The 21422-nt window shown below is 37.5% G+C and overlaps 1 protein-coding gene across 8 annotated transcripts in view; it reads left to right on the top strand.

Moving 5' to 3' along the window:
• SLC39A12 (solute carrier family 39 member 12) overlaps window positions 1-9188 on the top strand; it is a 33521-nt gene extending 24333 nt beyond the window's left edge. For all 8 annotated transcript variants that reach the window (XM_027695664.1, XM_027695665.1, XM_027695663.1 and 5 more), the window contains 3 exons: window positions 2292-2450; window positions 3718-3905; window positions 8210-9188. In XM_027695664.1, the coding sequence (XP_027551465.1) occupies window positions 2292-2450; window positions 3718-3905; window positions 8210-8338 (476 nt within the window). In that variant the 3' untranslated portion in view covers window positions 8339-9188. The remainder of the gene's footprint in view (window positions 1-2291; window positions 2451-3717; window positions 3906-8209) is intronic.
• Window positions 9189-21422: the final 12234 nt, after the last annotated feature.

Raw genomic sequence — 21422 nt, 5'->3', positions numbered from 1 at the left:
AAAGATGTCTCACAGGCCCTCTCCTCATTTATCCACAATTATTCTGTCAATATCTGAAAAGACCAAACAGTAGCATTTTATATTTGGTATACTCAGTGACACTTTACATTTACTAGAAATATTTTTTCAGTGTGAGTCATTGAAACATTGGAAAAAGATCTATTTATGGATGTTTGCTTTAAACTCTTTTTCAAAACTTTAAAAGTGTAATCTATGATTGAAGTCCTGCACGCATTAGTTTTGGGGTTTTTATGAAAATTATGGAACAGAATTTGCTATGAGTTCTGATCCTCTATTTAAGCAGGAAAAAAAATTAAAAATAAGTATAAGATTTTTGAAGAAGAAGAGGTTTTGTAGAAATAGTTAAGATAATAAATTTATAGTTAATAGTTTCTGTTGGAATATAATGCAGTGAGATAATTGCCAGTAACAAAGCTGCTTTAAAATAGGCTGAAAGTAAATTAAGATAAACATTCAGATTTGTTTATACATGCATCTTAACTTTCTGTCAAGTAAGTTCCCGAAGCTTACATTTGCAATTGCGTCATAATGTTAACCTGATCCCTATGTTACATTACACACAACATGCTGGAGTGAGTTCCAGTAATCATGGTATATCTTCTTCAATAATAAGATACTTGAACAAAACAGACTAATAAGATCTCAGGGCAGGCCACAATTTCATCCTTACTAGTGCTTATTACAAATCACAAACTTAATGTAGTGCAATAATCTATTATTTCTATGTAATTCATGCTCTGCACTATTGATTATAAACTGCCCATAGTGTTTAGAAAGAACTGTACAAGCTGGGGACATCCACGTCCGGCTCTGTAAGCTGGCAGGAAAATCTAACAAGCCTGCCAATACTTCTGAACCCGCAGAGCTCCCAGGCAACTAGGGAAGATTTTCTGAATACGGTTGTTAAGCTTTTATGTGCTGTGTGTTTTTTTTTATAATAGTCTGAAGACTTCATTTCTAGCCAGTTTCTGTAAGAAAAACATCTCCCCTGTCACTATAAAATAGTCGTCTCTGAGAAACATTACTGAAGTGAAACCTGGTAATAACTATATTCAGGCAGTTTTGTGCAGCTCCACTTTAGGTCCTTAGTCTGTCATATTATGACTATGGGGGGTCATCAGAAGTCAGGAAAATACATATTTAGGGCCCAAATCACGACCCTGCTTCTTCAGGCATGAAACCAGCCCTTTTCAAAGTGTTCTGTCCATTCTGTGTAGCGGGAAGCTGAATGAGTTTCCTGAGAAACATTAGGCAGTCCTGCTTGTGAGCTTGTGGATAAAATGAGTAAAACAAAGCACAGGATAGGGGAGCCAACTATGTGTTGCTAAGTTTAGACATTGAACCTATATAGAGCCTTGTTGCTACTTGAAGAGATAAACTCTCTCCCTGTGAATCCATTCAGCATGCCACCCAGCTGTCTGTGCTACAGGCTGGACAGAGAGATTGTCCCTAATTCCCTAGCTTGATTTCAGTGCTTGCATCCCTAGAATCACCTTTCCACTCATGTCAGATGTCTGATCATGAACGGCCAGTATATTGTTCCATGCTAAAATGAGGTCACAGAGCAGAATGGGAAAGACAAACAGCCACCTGCACCCATGAGTGGTGCTCCAGATAGGAGTATTATGAGCATAATAGCCATTAATTGATTGGAACAAACTTTGGAAATAAGCATGCTGTAACCCTGTACTAGTAGTGATACTCTGAGGCTTGTTGTCTTTCATCTCTATCTTTCACTGAAATACAGCCTCATAAAAAATAGACCCTGCAAATATTATTCAGTCTTAGCAAGCTCTACAGGATTAAAACAATCAGCTGCCTGAGACCAAATATTCATCTTCAATATAGCTCTGCAATCCTGTGAGTTCCAGAAAAATAACATCTAGGAATAACATCTAGGAAAACTTGTGTGAATTTTGACAAATAAAAAATGATTAATAGAAACCCTTGAGATGTATCCTGAGACTAGACTCAAACCTAACTTTTTGTCTAATAGTTAACCTAGTAAGAATAAGGAAGTTACTGCCTGGTATTTGCATCTCTGAATTGTACTGCAACCCACTCTTTTAGTTTCAAATGTATTGAAGGAAATGCAGTAACAAGGGAAAAGAAGTTAAACACACTTTCCCTCTGACTATTATGACTTATAATTTTAAATGCAAAGTCACCAAAAATCCAAATCATTTGTAAATAACAAAAATTACAATATCTGTGTGTGTTAAAACCTCTGGGCTTTTTATTTGTTTGTTTCTTTCTTTGTCTTTTCTGAGGTAAGAAAATCAGCCTGTTAGCAATAATGGTTCTGGTGGGTGACAGTCTTCACAATTTTGCTGATGGCCTGGTAATAGGAGCAGCATTCTCATCCTCAACAGAAACAGGTGTGACAACGACTGTTGCTATTTTATGCCATGAAATTCCTCATGAAATGGGTAAGAAATATATATATATATATATGTATTTTTCCTGATTGGCTTTGTATTTCCAGGTTTCCCAAAGAGTTCTTTCATGTATGATATTTGTGGGAATTCTTGCTTATAACATCATGAACATTAATGTGCAATACTCCTACTTTCTTTCCCCTCCCCAAAACCCAGGGGAGGCTTCTGCACTCATTATTGGATGCCATCCCATCTCACTTTCTCCAAATGTAAAGGACATCAGGCCAAGGGTGACCTGTTATTCTTATGTGTACAGAGACAAAAAATTATAAACTGAGAGCAAGAGCCATGTGTGCATAATGGACATGCCTGACACAATGGGCTATCCAAGACTTTCAATATGCAGCAGTTTCAATATTCCCCATGTTACCCTCCTTCCTGCTGCTAATCAAGAATAATAAGGTAGTAAAAGAAAGTGTATGATCTATTTTACCAGTGGACAGGACAGGAAGATTGTTCTGTTGAATATTGTCCTCAATTAACTTCTTGTGGTAAAACTTTCAGCATAGCTGAAGCTGTTCCTCACATTGTGTTGATGAACATGTATAAACTGGAAAGTTTGAGATGAGAACTACAGATTCTTATTTCCATTCTTAAATGACTGAAGATTTCATGCACTATGTAGAAAACTTCCCCAAACAAAAGGTGGGATGGGGGATTCCTGTAAAACTGGTAACTCTTGTTTGGATAGCAGAGAAAATTCTGGGCAATAGTGCCCCAGTGTCAAAGTGGCAATTTTACAATCACAGAGTAGAATTTTTAAAATCTTCTTCTGTGGACCTGTTATGGAATCTCAAACTGGAATCAGACTGGCATAGGTTACTCTGACTTGCAGCACCTGTAAAACACTCAAACATCATCCTGCAAATATACCCACATTTGGAACTGGCAAGTTCCCAGTGGAGAAAGATTTAGAAACTCTGGGAAAACATGTGAGTTCACTTTTGCTTGTACCCAAGTTGGAAATGTCATAGAACATCGAGAACTAACAGAAAACTGCTCCTGTATACTGTATGCTATCTTTAGGAACAGCTAAACAAATACAAGTAAATATTACTTTTTTGTTGTTTTGAGGTTTTGGGTATTTTTTTCATATGGGACGAGTTTATAACTAATTCTAAGAAATCTAAAGGCAACCCTACGCCATTCACTATCTTTGTGCATGTCTGAATTATTTTCCTTCATGTTTTATTACCAAGAGTCTTCCAAATACATGTATCAGCTAAATAATAAATTTTCTGTCTTTTTCTCTATGCAGGAGATTTTGCTGTGCTGCTAAGTACAGGGCTCCCCACGAAGATTGCAATTCTGATGAATTTTATAAGTGCACTGACAGCATTCTTAGGACTTTATATTGGCCTTTCTCTATCAACTGACCCATCCATTCAAAACTGGATTTTTACTGTTACAGCTGGAATGTTCTTGTATTTATCTTTAGCAGAAATGGTGAGAACTTCAGTCTATGGGTATATTTTCCTTTCAGCTTAGCCACACATTATAGATGAGTGTCAGACAAATGCAGGTGGATGAACTCGGAGAGAAAAAGAGCTCATAGGCTTGTTGGGAAGAGCATGTCATCTGCCCTGTGCATGTACAGTACTTAGTACAATAATCTGGTTTTGTTTCATGTCATTCTCATGCTAGGTGTCATTAGTAATGAAAAGGTGAAATAAAGGCCATTAGGAGGCTAATACATGAGAAAGGCATAAAGGACTTTTAAAGGAGGAAACGTAAACAATATATTTTTAGTTACTTTGTGAAACTTAAACATTTGAACCTGCAGGGTTTTTTAAAACCCTGAAGAAGTTGGTTACTTTTTTGTGCCCTTTTCTTTATATAATTTTCATCCATTGTTGCAACACGAATTTGCTGTTTCTGAACTAAAATGCAAAGATGCTTATCCTGCACTCTTCCTTTCTGTCTTAGATTTGGCTAAGCTCCTAAGTAATTCATAAGCCATCACATTGCCTCAACTTTTTTGTATTTGCCCAATATTTTTCATAGTCCCAGTTCAATAGCAATGATCTGACTATAGAAAAATAAAGTGTGAAGATATACAGTAGGAGAAAGGTCTAAGGACTGTACAAAGAGGTATCCTAGCTCATGCAGATACCTCGGGCCCCATCATTTATTGAAGAGATAGCTAACTGTTACACTTGTAGCAATGCAGAACTTAATTGCCTTCCCAGCTTTGTCACATGGTCTTTCACTCTCACGTGTTGATGTAAACTCGCTTACAAGCTCCTGAACAGAGACGGAATATTTTGAGTGATTAGATGAAGAGGGAGAAAAAAAAGTCACTTCATAAATTATTACTGTGTTTTCCCCAAGCCTGGCTGTCTCTCAGTTGTGTTCACTACTACCTCCCACCTTATGCCTGAGATATTAGTTACCAGGTTCAAGCACAATACTTTAAACCTGATATGCCATTCCAGTATTATAACCTATTTAAAATCCTGCTTATAATAATTGACCTCAGACCTTGGTAGTATTTATTCTATTTTTGCTATTGTAACTAAAGTGAACATAAAGTGCTCCGAAGAGCTTAAGAGGGAACTGCCTCAGGATTGTGGATGTGTCAACAGTCTTGACTGAGGTGGTAAATAACAGACAAGAACACTGTGTACCAAGCTGCAGCTTGTTCTGAGACTGAGAAATTTGGAAATGAGGCTGCCTACCTACTGAGTAGGCATGGTTTTACTAATAGGGCTAAGAATGACATAGACATATTTTGCAATCGGTGTAGGATCAGCATTCGTCAGGGATCCACAAGCTTCTAGAACAATACCATGTTTTTCCCTGTCTTAAAAGCACTGCACCATCTGTAAATCCCAAGAGATAATACAGTTCCAGGCAGAGACAGGGACATGTTTTCCCTTGTTCTCAGCTTGTCCCTGTGATCTTGGTCTTGATGTGAAGAGGAGAAAGAAAGGAGAGAGAAGGGAGGATATTATTTCTCTCAATACCTTTTATTAATAGGCTTTGCATATTCTCTGTATCTCTGTATCTATTTCTCTGTATATTCTCTTTGGTTTGCTCATCTGTGTTTGGCAGAAGCGTCAAATATCTCAGGGATTATTTTATTTTTAAAAATTATTCATGTAGCACTAAGGGAATCTATAGATCTGAAAAGTTTTGTAGTTTGTATAGTACATGTCAAGAAAATGAGCCATACTTTATGTATTTTTCAACTTTCTGCTCAGAAGTAGCTTCTATTCTCTGCTGCATTTTCATCTGCAAACAGCAATCATCAGTGTTCCTGCCAATGGTGTACGAACACCTAACGGAATACAAAGCTTGCCTGTAATTTTCGGTACTTGTTTTATGGGCTTTCACATATTCATGTGCTTGTGACAGCAGCAGTTCAGTAAAATTAAACAACCTCACTGGTTTCTGCGTTGAGGAACATTGAGGGGTATGAGTGGAGGTTTATTGACAGAACAGCACTGTGAAACAGCTACCGCAGTCAAGTTAGCACAAAACTATTTCTGTGGTTGATTAAAGGTTTTTCATTTTGACAAATGGCATTCTAGCTCCATTAGTAAGCAGGGTAGACTAATAATTTTAGAAACTGAAAAAAGTCAAAAGGTAAAATCATTTATATCCTTCATCATTTTTCACCAAAAATTATGCAAAACGGATGTTTGCTCTGACTAACCTTACAAATATTTTTGTTTTTGAAAATAAAGGAGAAGTGTTTAAAGTGATTTACTGGGCTGTTGCAGTGCAACAGTCATGCCATATATGCCCCAGCTTGGTAGAACTCCTTTTTAGCCAGTACATGGCCCCTCATGCCTCCTTTCAGCGTGCTGCTTCCTATTTCTTCTTATCTTTTGTGTGGTCATGATAACATGAGCTGGAGTGAGAATAGAGTAGTCCCTTGATGTGGTGCTGCATTCTCTCAATTTTTGAAGTGGTTTGCATCTGCTGGTTGAATAGGCTTATGCTTCCTAAACGAGATTCACTCTGCTGTACCGCACACTTTGTTGGTCACAGAGAATTGCGGAACCAAAGCTGATATTGTGACAGCAATCAGCTTTTATTTTTACAGATAAGCAGGGATGTCACAATAGGTATGGTTATAGAAATGGTCTGCGTGTTGATAATACGCACGTAGGTTAGATGGAGGGAGCAGCCACCAGCACTGGACATGGGAAGGGTGCTATCTGATGAGAATTCTTTTTGAAAACTTTCTTAGAAACCTACTGTGTATAACTCAGAAATTGCCACTGACAGCAATAAGAGAAAAGACTAGATTTTGCAGTGGGAGGAGAAAAAGTTTCCAGTTTGGAGAACTTGTTCACTCAGGCACTGGGGAAGAGGACAAAATAGACTGATTATAAGCATAAATAAGAAAGACCAAATGTCTAGACTGGAACTCTGAATTCAGGCTTAGGTCCTAATTAACAGTTTTTGCTTAAATACACAACAAAAACCACGTGCTCCGGGCATTTACAAAATGTCAATTCAGATTTTGATTTACATCCAGAACTTTGAAGTGTTTGCACTTTCTTTGGATTAAAAGTTTCCGGTTATCTTTAAATACAGATCAAGTATAACTACATGAGTTTCTGTACCATAATTTAAATCACTGCCTAGTTGTAACGAAGATCCAGGGTGTTTGAGTTTGCCTGTTATTTTCAAACAAAACTTTAAAGGGGAGGCTGATTTTCCATTACAGTTTTCTTTTGGGCCCATGATAACTTCCAGAGAAAGAAGAGTGCAGAAGAAGCAGCCCCAGAGACCCCCCCTCTCTGAACAGAGGGAATGATAAGCATAGCAAACACTCCTGTTAGCCTCCTTAGTCAGCACCACTCCACTGTCTCCCAGTGGCTACTGCTGTTACAGCTACTGTGAAGAGGTTCCAAAGAGCAGAGGAACTCAGTAGCTTTGTTCAAGTGCAGGCTGCAAGTGGAGTAGACAAAAAATCGCAACCAAAACCAGAGGTCAGCACCAGGCCATTGCTTTATATTTATTTCCTGAGTTGATGTAAAAGTATTAGCAGTTCTTAGTGTTTCCCCTTGTCTCTATAAGACATAAAGCAAAAATATTAAGAGAATTTGAGCCTGAGGCATCATTTTCACAGGCTCTGTTTAGACATACATTTAGCTTAAAACTTTGATAAAAGAGACCATGTACAGTGGAAGGTCATTGTAAGTAGTTTTTAGTATGATTATAAACAGGTGCTGCTCCTTTACTTGATTTAAAACTCACAGAGAAAAATATTAAACAATTTTTTCAAGCATATATAAAAAATCCTCTTTTGCTCTTATACATTTAGTAAAACCCAAGTAAATAGGAGTGTTGGCAGTTATTTCAGAAAGAGCATGATTGACCCTATATTTAGAACTCAAACAAAAAATACTCCAACTAATTTATTCCCACAAAAGGGAATCACTAATTTTACTAAATAAGCATTTCCTTGCAGACAGCTATATGAAATTGCTACAAACTATTGAGAAGCTAACAAATTTCGGAATCTCATTTATAATTCTTGTCAGTGCTAGTAAAAGAACCAAAATGGGTATTTGGTTAATGCCCATATATTTGGTTAATTTAAATATTTCACTGTAAAGATCAGCTTTGTTACGATGTACAGAAAATGCTACACATTAATAACTACAGTCATAAGCTCAGCATTTTGAAAAGTTTTTGTTTTTTTAAATGAAGTTTGCCTTGTTTTCCCATAACTTTTTTTCCCACAGATGAATGTATCTGGCTCTCATTCTGATGTCTTATTCTTTTTTTAGCTTCCTGAAATGACTCATATTCAGACGCGGCGACCCTGGTTGATGTTTCTCCTACAGAACCTTGGATTACTATTAGGCTGGCTTTGCCTCTTACTTTTGGCTATTTATGAACAGAAAATTAAAATATAAGTTTTCTGTTGGAAATCTTGAAGTACCACTTATGACAGTGGATAGCATTATTCATAATTTTATCATATCTGCTATAGTGATATATAAATTAAGTTGCTGGGATTTTATATCTGAACAGTAGATAACTATTTTACTTTATTAACTTATTGTTCAGATTTTGTAATTATTTTTTTTGTGAACATGAATGTTTAGAATTATGTTTTATTTGTTACTGAGTTTACCAGATCCCATGCTCAAACTCACAGGAGCTTTTGATTAGTTTTTATTGAGACCATTCTAGTTGAATGCTCTAAATGATCTCTGCCAGTCTGATTTGAAGAAAAGAATAAAAAACTTTTATATGCAATGATTAAAATGGACTAACCATAGTTGAATATTTTGGATAAGAAATGTTTTTCTGCCTCTTAGTACAAAAAATTAAAGTATTTCTATAAATCTAAAAAGCATAGGGAAACTAGACTGCTAAATGGCATGTACCAATCTTATAATATCTGCACTGTCTACTTTGTCAACATAAATATCCTCAGCAGTCATATCTTACTGGTCCACTGTGGCAGGAAAAAAAATGACAAGCGTAAAAGTTTATGATGTAGAAATCTTTTCAAACTGCAATACAGTTTCTCATACATGTGATGGAACCTATGACAGTCAAGCACTGAACTAACTGCCTTTTGCATTATCTCACCCCTGATGGTTGCTCATAGCAAATGCTTATGAAGGATTATAAGAACTATGTTTAATTGTTTTTCACTGATATCCCTTCCAAGCTCCTCAAATGAAGGAATTCCTTGAGCCAAATGTTGCTTCTGAGACATCACATTTAATAAACACCAGTAGTGCCTTCCTGTCAGCAGTTAGCTTATTCATACATATGCAATGTGCATTCTGGATAGAGCTTTTTCAATTGGCTTAAGTGCATGTGGCCTCACTGCAACTCCTCCCATCATGAGTGATTTTTGTGTAATTAGTCCTCTTGATTTCAAGGAAATTCTGCATAAGTTGAGATGATTCATTTAGTTTAGTATTGCAGAATCAAGTCTGAAACAAATATGCAAAATCTGCCCTAATTCTGAAATGCTGAGAAACTACTAGGATGTACTGAGCAGCACTCTGCTGTGTGATTTCAGGTATTTACATGCTGTCAAATTCTGATTTGAGGACTTCTCCCCTACCTAGTTTACACTTGTATATTGTGTTCTTTCTTTCTTCTTTGGTGAGTTGTGGAAATAGGGAGAGCAAGTTACAGAAAAAACATATATTCTTTATGCAGCAACTGGAGATTTTCTTTTCCTTATCTTAAGTCAAGCTTGAAATATGGCTACATCATGACACAAAATAACTTTCTCACAATGTGTCCTGTGTTTATTTGATAGCTCCTAGTGAAGGTACAATTATTCTCATATTATAGGTGGGAACAGTCTACACTCCTATAGTAAACTGTCAGACCTGTCAGTTCTCAAAATCTTCATAGGCATCAAACTTACTTATCCAAAAGATATAAAGTGAAAACACAGCACCAAGCCTGTCTGAGTTCAAGAAGCATTTGGACAATGCTCTCAGGCACATGGTGTGATTCTTGGGGTGTCCTGCACAGGGCCAGGAGTTGGATTCGATGATTCTGATGGGTCCCTTCCAACTCGGAATATTCTATGATTCAATGATAGCCCACATTCATGATGATCCTAATAACCCACAGACTACCCATTAGGAAAAAAACACTTAAAGATCAATTTAAAGGTAGATATGCACTCATTTTCAGTGCTTGTTAGTTATGAAAATCTGTCGGAAATACTCCAATGCACATCTAAATGTGAACGTAGACATTTACATGCCTTCAGAAACCTTGTCCCAAGCAATCTACCCAGTCACACAGGAAGTCTCTATCTGACTAGGGGAATGAACTGAGCTATTTTTAAGTTCCAAAGTAAAATCCTAGCTTTTTTTTTTTATTTAGGTGTGCAAATATTTTGACTGCCTTTTCTGTTGATGTAACTTTGAAAGGTGAGCTGAGAAGCCATGACTAATGCTTATCTTTTCAAAGTTTACATTTTTTTCAGGCAATTGGGCTTCCTTTTAGCAAGGTAAGATTTTTAAAAAGTGGTTTCCCAATATTTCATCTGTTTTTATTGGCACCGAGTCACTCCATGACCTTCAGCTGTGACAGTCAATTCAAGCAATAGCAGGGCATCACTGGACGTAAGCAAAATCTATTCTTGTATCAGATGGTGTGAATGAATATTGGAAACATTTGTTATTTCAAAGAGAAGAGCTACCATAGTTTGAAAGTTTATGTAGGCCTAATGTTCGCTACCACAGAAAACAAGATTACCAATACAAGCATGTTTTGATAATATTATATTCTGAAATATTTTTCTACTATTTATTAATGTGTCTGAAAGAGGGAAAGTAATTTCTGGCAGTGTGTATTTTAAAGTTGCATATCAGCATAGGTTCACATCCTGACATGATCTGTGAACATATTGTATCCACGTCTGTTCAGAAAATGCCATCTTTTGTCTCTATATATTTTTCAGGTAGCTTGATCAGATTAACAACCAAATATATTTATACAGCTCCCACCACAGGCACAGATATGTTGATCAGAATGCCAGTTAGTCCTTATTTCTGCAACAGAGCTCTTATGCTTCTGTGGTGTTTGTCAGTAAGTGAGCAGTTCAGTCATTATTTTGCTCTGGTGTCATATCCAAACACCTTTAGTCTCATTAGTTTATGGAAGTTTGAATTCCTGTGGCATTTGTGAGAGAACTTATCTCACTACTTGCAGTTAGCGCCTCTACTGTAAATCTCTTTACGTTAGTGTCTTTAAAAAGATACTGAAGGTAAAAAGAGGCTAGAATGTATATTAGGAACAATATGTCATACAGAGGGCCGGAAAGTCTTCCTAGAGATCACTAAAATAGAAAAGTAAATAAGTTTAAAACCAAAGAGATCCACCTGCAGAATTCATCTTTTCAGTCAATTTAAAAATTCCAAGAAAAATAATAGAATATGTTTTTGTGTCCTTACAAAAGGGAAGATTGTGCACAAGTATTCTTATGATGCATTCTCTTTTAGTTTGTTTTAAGTTCTGTAGAGTTTGTTCGTACAGATTTGAAACAGAACTGTTTTAAAGCCAGTTAAATTTTTTCTGTTCCTTCAAACCTGACAGTGAGCATAATATGCCAGTGTTTTCACTGAGTCAAATCCTGAGTAAGGGCTACAGAACTTCATCACTTGCAGACCTTAAATCATGACTAGGTATCTCTCTAAGAGGTATGCAATTACTCAAACAGATGTTATGTGCTTGATGGAGAGATTACTTGGTGTGGTTTTACAGCCTGTCAGGCAGTTCTGACTAGATAATCATAATGTTCCTTTGAAACCCTAAAATACATGAATCTGTAGATACAGGAATTTTTCTGGAAGAAACTGGTTAGCATGTCTCCCTTTCATCTATTCTTAGTTTTCAGGAACTCTCAAGATGAAAAACATAAAAAATATCTTGCTTTCCTACACAGAAAATTAGAAAGAAAAGGAAAGGTTGAAAGAATTCGTTTGCCACAGTATGTTTTCCTGGAAGTTAAGTGACAGAGGGCCTCATAAAAAATATTTCCAATTTCAAACTACCATCACTCCTAAGCATGAAAGCTGACCTTGTACCTCTCTTTTCTGTATATGTTACACATTACACAGTGACTCCTAAGATAAATAATACCTTCTTTGCAGCCAGCTATGCTAATGCCTTCTGGAGCTCATCTGCATGTTTTAAATACTGGTGTCTATTCCTTTACTGTATTTTATGCTTTAAACATGAATGTGGCATTTCTCTGGAGAAAAAAAATACCTCTTTCATATAAGAAAAGATAGTTTTCTTATTTATATTTGGATTGGTTTTCTATCATCATGCATTGCATTTGAGAAAGCTCATTATCATTTTAACAATTTTTAGCCTGCAGCTGGAAACCAAAACCAGGTTTATAGCTGTCTGAAGTATGGATTAGGGCTAATAATTTTATAATAAGGGCATATTTTATCAATGTTGTTAGCTTTTCTTTCTTAATTGTAACCTTTTGTCAAGTCTTCCTCTCATTTTGAAAATAAGCTGCCTTCTATTGTGAGTGTAACTGTAGGAATGTGACTACAGAAAATACAAGCAGTTGTTACACAATAGCTTTAATCAAAACAAAAAGTCCTGCAATTTATTTTACTAGACCCACCTACATTCCTTTCTCCCCAAAAGAACAAAAAAATCCACACATGGAACTTTTGCTTTGGGTCACGTAGGGGAATGTAAGAAGTGCCTCCTTCCTTTTATGTCCCTGATAACAGGACCAAGCACAATGGGAGACCCTTCCTAGACATCTGAATGCATTGAAATCACTGCCAAGCTTCCGTCAGTGGAGAACAGCATCCTGGTGCAGGAATCTAGAGGGCTGGTGCCGCTTGTCCTTGCAGAGGTGACAGAAAACAGAGCAGACAAGGGGAATCTAGAGGGGGGCATCTCAGGATGGCACTTCAGCAGTTGCAGCAGGATGATCAAAGGTTTTATAGCTGTCTCTGTATGACCCTGCAACAGCTCACTTCAGGGCAAATTCTCAGACAGTTCATGTTGTCTTGGCTTTGGATGTAAAAGATGCCATGGAAGCAGTCTGGCTGATACCCCCGTGAGTGCAGGCTCCTGCAGTGCAATAATCCACAGGACCCCAGCAGCCGGTGTGACCCAAGGGATGCCCAGGACGCTGCAATTCCACATTACAGCTGCAGGGCACCTAAAGGGAGCGCATCTAGGCAGTCTCTCCTCCCCAGGGTCTCAGCTCTGACATTGCCAGAGAGCATCAAACACAGGATTACCTGTCACCCTAAATGCACCTAGCAACCATTTACATACTGGCCCAAGATAATGCCAACCAACTGCTGATGCAGTACTATAGATGTCTCTACATGTGACATCATTTTGTACCACTGAAGCTGGCTGGAGAATCCTCTCTCATCCTTTTCCCAGGGGTCAGCAGGACCTAATTTGACCTGTTCCAGAGAGATGACAAGAGATATGCATAGGGGAATAGAGTAGTCAATTATTATGACATATTCCACTCTTAATTTAAGATCATACCAACTTTATCTCCATGGACTCTCATGCTTCAGGGAAGGCACCAGGACAATGCCTGAACTGGTGTGTTGGGCAGATGTCCAGGTTGTCCTCTCTGGGGTACATGGAAGGTGAATAGCAGCCATAGCTCAGGCCTGACAGTTGTTGCAGAGTATCCCAGGTGTCCCTGTCATTGTATCTGCCAGCACACCACCTTGCAGGAAAATTCATTTTAACTTTTCTGGCAAGGACTTTCTAATATTTGTCCTGTGACCTCCTATGCAAACACCATAACCCATATGATATGAGCTCTTACCTGTTCTCCTCCACCACCCATACTGGTGGTTTTGGACCACTGTGTTGCAATTGTTCGTGACTTCTTATGCTCTGGAAGGGAAACAGAATGTTGAAAATTTCACTGAGGATCACACAGAAAGAGATATTATTATCTACATAGTGATACCAGCAATACACCTCTTATTAGAGAGACACTGCTGTTTGTACTGAACACAAGTAAATCAGTCTTTTGATTCCACGCTGAAGTGTGTTGGTGGTGTCGTGGTGGTTTTGGGTGGCTTCATCATTAACAGCTGGTAGTGTGTCCTAATTTCAGGAGTTGAAAGGCCATCTACATATTCCTGTGCAGAGGTGTAGTATGAGCTCTGAAGCAAGAGTACAACTACTTTATGGCTGCCATCCCAATCCAGAAGTGGGTGGGTATTGGACTTAAGTATACAACCTAATGTCAGCTTTATACATGGTACAGTGACTCAGTAGCAAGTAGCTATAATTATCAGCAAGTTTAGAAAGTTGCAAGTGGACAATATACATATGATAGTGTAGTATGCCCAGGACAGCATAGCAACATTCAGAAAACATGACATCCACACTGAGCTAGACCCATGAATGCAATTCTTTTCTCAGGTACAATCCACACAAGGAGTCCCAAGCACATTAGAATCATTCTGTTATACTTCAGAACTTCACTGATGATAATTTTTTGTGCACTTTGCACAAGGCTTCAGAGGAAAAAACGCAATGGAGAATAAGGTTTCTTCTTTAATATGGTAAAGAAATGAACACAAGTGGTAACACACTCTAAATTGTACAGTGATTCATCATCCTGCACAAATGCAAAGCATCTCCCTTTTCACTTTAAGACAAATAGGGTAAAACAGATACATAGCAAGAAAGCCAGAACTAGGAAGTGTCCAAGAGAAAGTTCTTGTAGATGAAAGTGTAAATGACAAAACAAACAACAAATACATAAAAAATATTACTCCCTCCTCATTGTAGTCCATTCTCATTGGCAAACACAAACCCCACACAATTCTCTCAAATGTTTCTGGAAAATATCATGGCTGAGAAGTTGAGCTTTAATACTGGAAATAGTTCACATATTACTAAACAGATGACTTTTAATAACTCTTAAACTTGAGACAGGCATTGAAAAAAAATATGATCCATATGTTCATAGCCATATAGTTTGGAAAATACATATTCATAGTTGATGAAATCAGTATAATTTTGTGTGCAGGATTTCAGTTTCATCTCAAGTAATGAGAAAAAAATAAGCTTATGAGAGCATAGACCATTTTCTATCATTTTCTACTGCCGTAAAACCTAGTTTTCAATTTGGCTTTCTTTACTCGTAATTAGCAAAAATATGCCATTTGTTTTCTCTCTAGACAACAGAGTAGCTGAATATCTGGTGTTTCTGGCATTATTAGGGTGGACTAAGAAAGCACATGACTGTTTGCTGTAAATTCCTTTCTATCATGTAATATTTTAATACACCATAAAAATTCTTAGGTTGGATTGCACATAATTAACCCTTCATTCTTTACCTGATTTTCCTTCATGGAAGTAATTCTAGAATAGAAGTGTTTTCTAGAAGTAATTGTTATGTATTTCATTTGAGTGAAGTGGGGCTTTTTGTCTCCTTTGCTTTCTTTCATTTCATTTCTCCCCCCAGTATAATTCCTTCTACATGTAAAGTTTCAGTCTTGGAGAAAACCTAATTTGTTAGAAGAGGTTCCTATCTTTTTTTTTTTTTTTGTTATCAGAAAGCATACTCCAGCTTTAAAACAAAAAAAATAAATAAAGACATAACAAAAAAAAACCCCAACAAATTATTTAAACCTCATGGTGTTGTGGTGCAAATACCACAACAACACTGGTGTTCACCAGTCAGTTTACACCAGACTACAAGTGATCAGGTCTCCTGCATGTCTTCAATTACTCTTTTTTAAAGTTATTCCTTCCCAGCTGAGACATATTAGCTGACACTGGGGAAGTACCTAACCTTTTGCAAATTCTCAGTAAAATAATTGCTAACCACCTTCACTTTTACAGCCTACTAGTACTACAGAAAAGGCCATAGAAAAATAGTCTCTAATTATGGATAATTATTTGATTTAGGCAATATAAACTGAAAATTTCTAAGGACTTGAAGTAGATAAGAGCTTGCAATATGTTCATGCAGTTTGTAGTTCTGGTATGAAAGCAAACCACAGCAATATCAAGAGTTGTTTTTGAATATCTCATATTAATGTCATATAAGAGATATTCCATACCTTTCCTTCTTCCTTCAGAATTCACAGCACAAAAGGTATGTCAGACAGGAAGAACAAACCTTCAGGCCCTTGGCTTTCTCAAGAATTATATTTTTGTGTGTTCAAAATGACTATTTGAACAGTAAAAAGTCCCTTTCCTCTCTCTGCGCTCTTGTCCCACATATTTCAGGAATAACCACCTTTTACAAAGAATTGCCAAGTTTGTTCCCCAGTGAAGTTGGTGGTTCACATGGTAAGACACACAGATTCTTGGCAGAAGACACATTCACGTTCACTATACTTGTGGTTACAAAATAGCATCAGATATCAGATTCAGACTTTGCTCCCTAATGCTCCTAAAATCAATGCTTACTTTGTAGTATGTAAATGCATAAACCATTTCTGAATTCTCAGGTTAGTTTTGTATTAGCAAAATTTTACTAAAAGCTTCTGCTTCGTGATATTTTAAACAAAAGACAACACGGGCTTTTGCATTCTTTATAACAAAACCCACAAGTCTGCACAGTGCCTCTGTTACTGAGATCTACATGATAAGGAGATCATCTGAAATACAGCTGGCAACCAGCACTGTTTCTCAAGTACTAAAAGTTCCTAGGCAGTAAGTTTGATGAAAAACACATTGCATGTTCATTTATCCCCTATGTCTATTTAAAATGTATGATATAAACATCTCTTCTGCAGACCAACTCAAAAAACCTATATCTGGTTTACATCCTTCAGTCACTGCAATGACATTTCATTAGCTAATCCATTGTGGAACTGATTTTTAACAAAATAGAAGTAAATTTGATTTGTTAAGTTTAACCAGATCATGTAATACCCTTCCAGTAAGTCTGCCCCTACAGTTCTAGCTGCCTTGTGTTATTGTTTCCTGGTGACAGACAGGCTGCTGCAAATACTTCTACCATAATTAATCTGTTCTAAGGTGAAGAAAAGAAAAAGGAGTTGAAAGTAAGCTTCTAAATGACATGGTACTGCACCTTACAGTGTGAATGGGTCCTTGCAGGTTTTTGGTCTATGAAGATAAGACAAATGAGACAGAACAAATCCCCATGCAGTGAAAGGGAAGAAGCAGTGTTTGGTATCTCTGTGATGCTAGATAATAATCATCAATAATAATGTAGCAGTTTTGGCACTAGGTTGCTTGTCTTTACTATTGTTGGCTACATCTACCTTTTTCACTCTAATTATACAGTGTTCCATATTACCTACTTAAATGAGAAAATAATTAATCAAACTCTCTCAGGGAAAATCTGATGAAGAAGAAAGTTCCTTCCTAAATGAGATTTTGCCATGCCTTGTCTATCATGTTATCCCATCAGGTGAGTTCTGCAGAATGATGACAAAATGTAGACTTCTACTACAGATCAGCAGAATACAAGCCCCAGATACTTCCAAACACTTTGGAAAGGGTTTAGTAAGTTTGTCAATTTGTCTATCAGTAGTTAGATACAACAAAAGAAACTCTCTTACGCATATGGTCTTACCTCTGCACTAAACTTTGCAAGAAAGCACAAGGGCAATAGAACAGAAAAGAACTTTCAGTGAAAAGCCCCAAATATCCTGTACAGAAATCACCTATTTCTAAGTATGGCTAAAAAGAGCAAAATATCTCAGTCCCACCTTTCTCACTACAGTCAGAGGCCTTTGAGATTGCAGGGATAATCCTTCAATCAGTTTGGGTATGGAGAACTGGATCTACTCCTCTCCTGAGAGCACACACCATTTCCATTGAAGATCTGAATCTGGTGACTCTTCCCTTTTAGATATTGGCTGAAGAAAGCAGTTCTACCAAATTGTATAAAACCTAACAGCAGATCAGAATACTCAAAAGCTAGTCCAAAACTAGCTAGTACCAATTCCAGGGACCACTTGCGCATTTTCTCCAGGTCCTACAGTTTCTTCAAGCAAACACTAGAATCCACAAGGGATAAACTGCTCACTAGGCTGAAAAGCAAGATTCAGAGAAGAACTGAGGTGGGAAGACACCTCTGGAGGTTCTCTAGTCCCACCACCCTTGCTCAGAGCAGGCTCAGATAGAGAAAGTTGTCCATGGTCTTGTACAGCTAGGCTTTGAGGATCTCCAAGGATGGAGACTGCATGACCTCTCTGGGCAACCTGTGCCAGTGCTCAGTCACCCTGTTTCAATTTGTGCACATCACCTTTTGTCCTATCACTAGATCCCACTGAGAGGAGTCTAGCTCCATCTTCTTCACAACTATTTACCTTCAAGTATCCATACTCATGAATATCATGCACCCAAGTCTTCTCTTCTTCAGGTTGATCAGTCCCAACTCTCTCAGTTTCTCCTCATGCAGCAAATGCTACGAGGCCTTATAACCATCTTTACAGATCTTTGCTGACTTTGTATGTCCAAGTGTCTCTTGTCCTGAGAAGTTCAGCACTGGGCCCAGCTCTCCGGATACATCTCATCTACTCATACGGCTGAGTAGAGAGGAAGGGTCACCTCCCTCAGCCTGCTGGCAATGCTGATAGACAAGTTGGACATGAGCCAGCAACATGTCCTTAGAGTAAATAAGGGCAAAAACCTCCTTTGCAAAACTACTTTTTAGCTTGTTCGCAGCCCATAATGGTGTGTGGGGTTATTCCTCCCCAGGGGCAAGACTTAGCATTTCCACTTGTTGAACTTCATGAGACTCCCGTTTGCCTGTCAAGGTCCCTCTGAATGGCAGCACAACCCCCAGGCTCTGTTGCCAATCTCTCACTTCTGTACCACCTGCAAGTCACATTGCTTCTTTTATTTTTCTCTGACCTACTACCTTAAATTAATTCTTATGGAATTCTAATGAGAGTAGTGTCGCTCCTCAGCATTGCCATTAAGTGTGATGTAAACATAGTCCTCTGGGGAGTAGGAGAACGGGATTTCAACCTCCTCCTGATGAAAGCAGCAAGCTAATATCTCCAGCAAAGTTATTCATGCATTAGATTAAGCACAGGGATCTGTGTTTCTCTCTTAACCATCTCTGGAAAGGCAGTGATCATACTTTTTGTCAGAAGATGGTTCACACATTAGACAATTTTAGAGCATGTCTTAACTACACCATAGAAAATGCTTAATTTCTAGGTCTTGAACCCTTGAAAGATACATTCTAAGTTGCTCAGACTGTGACAGAAAATGAATTTTAGGAAGTTTACAAATTGAAAGGAATTATTTAACAGGCTTATGTAACTCTAAAAATTATGCATATATAACAACTTTACCCTGACTTTGTCCTCTTTATTGAGCCTTATAGAGCCCGCACAGTGTAGAGTATTCTCTGTCAAACTACTGCTACAGATTCTAGAAAAGGGAGATGAGATGAGACAGATATTGCACAGTTATTTCATTCTGTCTAGCACTCCCAGCTAGTCCCCATTAGTACAGTTTATGCTGCAAAAGAAACATTAGAGCTGCAGATTTTTATGTTTAAAAGTTTAAACAAATATGCAGTTTTGAAAAAATGAATAAAAATTGCAAACTCTACTTACAGCTGTCTTCATTTCTGCCAAAACTATGTCAATATGTAAAGTACCCAAACACTGTCTCATTAATAATCTTGTTTGAAAATTGAAATTAAAATAATAATGTTTTCTTTTCATAGGTTGACAGTTTCCTTACTATCAATAAACTTGTTCAGTTTCCTGCACTGCACAGATTTGACTGTACTATGAGCTTTAAATGCTTTTGTTAATCCCAAAATGTGCCCATCAGATAAAATTTTCTATTTGGATAGCACTTCTTGTCTTTCCAAAGTTGTTCATAACTCTGGAACATGAGCTTTAAAATGCCAAGTTAATAAGATGTCTCTTTATCTAAGTGAATGTGTCTCCACTTAAAGCAATAGCCCTTTATATTTCAGAAATCACCTTAAGAGAAATGGGGAAGAAATTAAAGATAAATGTGACTGAATCACAATGATGCACTGAATATATCTCAAAGATGATCTCAACACATTGTGATTTTATAAATCAGAGGCCCTTTAATTAGAACAGTTTTCAGAGCCCCTGGTTCATTTCTTTAGCAGTTTCAGGACTGACTCCTGCTTTAAGTCATGGAAATTCAACTGTGCTGGCTGATTGTTCTTCGAAAGAGCCATGGTGAGGGTAGTGCTGCTCTGCCTAGTCTGTTCATAAAGCATGTTGCAAATTTGTTATCCCTAACTTGGAAAATTTAGTTGAGAGAGGAAGCAACGATAGACTATTAGGTTGTTTGATCACACAGCCCCTGAAAAGTAAACTAAAAGGATCACTGTAGGATGCAGTTCACCCTGATTCTCAAAGATTTAGCAGAAGTTTGAGTTTCAACAAGCAGCTCCAAGTTACTATCTTCCTACTCAGGAAAGTTTGTTTAAATGCAAGCCAAGCTTTTACAACACTACTCAAATGTGACAATATCCAAACCAACACTCCAATTCTCAAAATGCAAACTAAAAGTTCAAATGAAATTTTAAAAAAATCAATCACTGACTCAACCAGGCTGGAAAAGATCTCTGAGATCATTGAGTCCAATCCTTGACCACCATGCCAACTAGAACAGAGCACTAAGTGCCACATCTAGTCTTTTCTTAAACCACTTCAGGGACTGTGACTCCACCACCTCCCTGGGCAGTGCATTCCAATGTTTAATCACCTTTTCTGTGAAGAAATTCCTCCTAATGTTCAACCTGAACCTCCCCTTGCCCTCTCGTTCTGTCACTTGTTGCCTGGAAGAAGAGGCCAACCCCCACCTGGCTACACCCTCCCTTCAGGTAGTTGTAGAGAGCAATAAGGTCACCCCTGAGCCTCTTCTTCTCTGGGCTAAACACCCCCAGCTTCCTCAGCCACTCTTCATATGACTTGTGCTCCAGTCCCTTCACCAGCTTCCTTGCCTTTTCTGGACACTCTCCATCACCTGTGTCCTTCCTGAATTGAGAGGCCCATCTAGTCTGGCAAAAGCCTAGAAGGGAAGTGCTATCTAAAATATAATAGCAAGATTTTTTGATTAACCTCTAATGAAGAATTGTGCTGTATTGATACCGTGTTTGTATTTTGTAGACTGAATGAATTTAGATCACTTTTTCTTTATGAAGTCTTCCATGTTCTCAGATGAGCTGGATGTCTCTAGCTAATGTTATAGTCATACAGACAGGAAAAGATGTTTTGCTTTGGTGTAGAAAATTATGAGACTACTGAAATGGTAAGATTATTTTAAAAAATGAAGAGAAAACATTGCCTCTTTCTAAGTGTAGCACTCAATTCATAAATTTATCCATTCACAAAAAAAAATTGAATTGCTTATTTCTTGCTGTCAAAAATTGATTAGTACATGTACTTGCAATTGCAGCTACATGCCAAATATTTCATCTGTAGAAAACTAAAATTAAATAATTTAATTAACAGTGAAATATGTTCTTTGAAAGTTCACAAATACACACCTCTG

The sequence above is a fragment of the Neopelma chrysocephalum genome, unplaced genomic scaffold, assembly GCF_003984885.1.
Source record: "Neopelma chrysocephalum unplaced genomic scaffold, ASM398488v2 Primary Assembly neopelma1_102, whole genome shotgun sequence".
NCBI classification, from domain to species: Eukaryota; Metazoa; Chordata; class Aves; order Passeriformes; family Pipridae; genus Neopelma; species Neopelma chrysocephalum.
The sequence above is the reverse complement of the archived record's forward strand: the minus strand, read 5'-3'. Positions and strand labels throughout refer to the sequence as shown.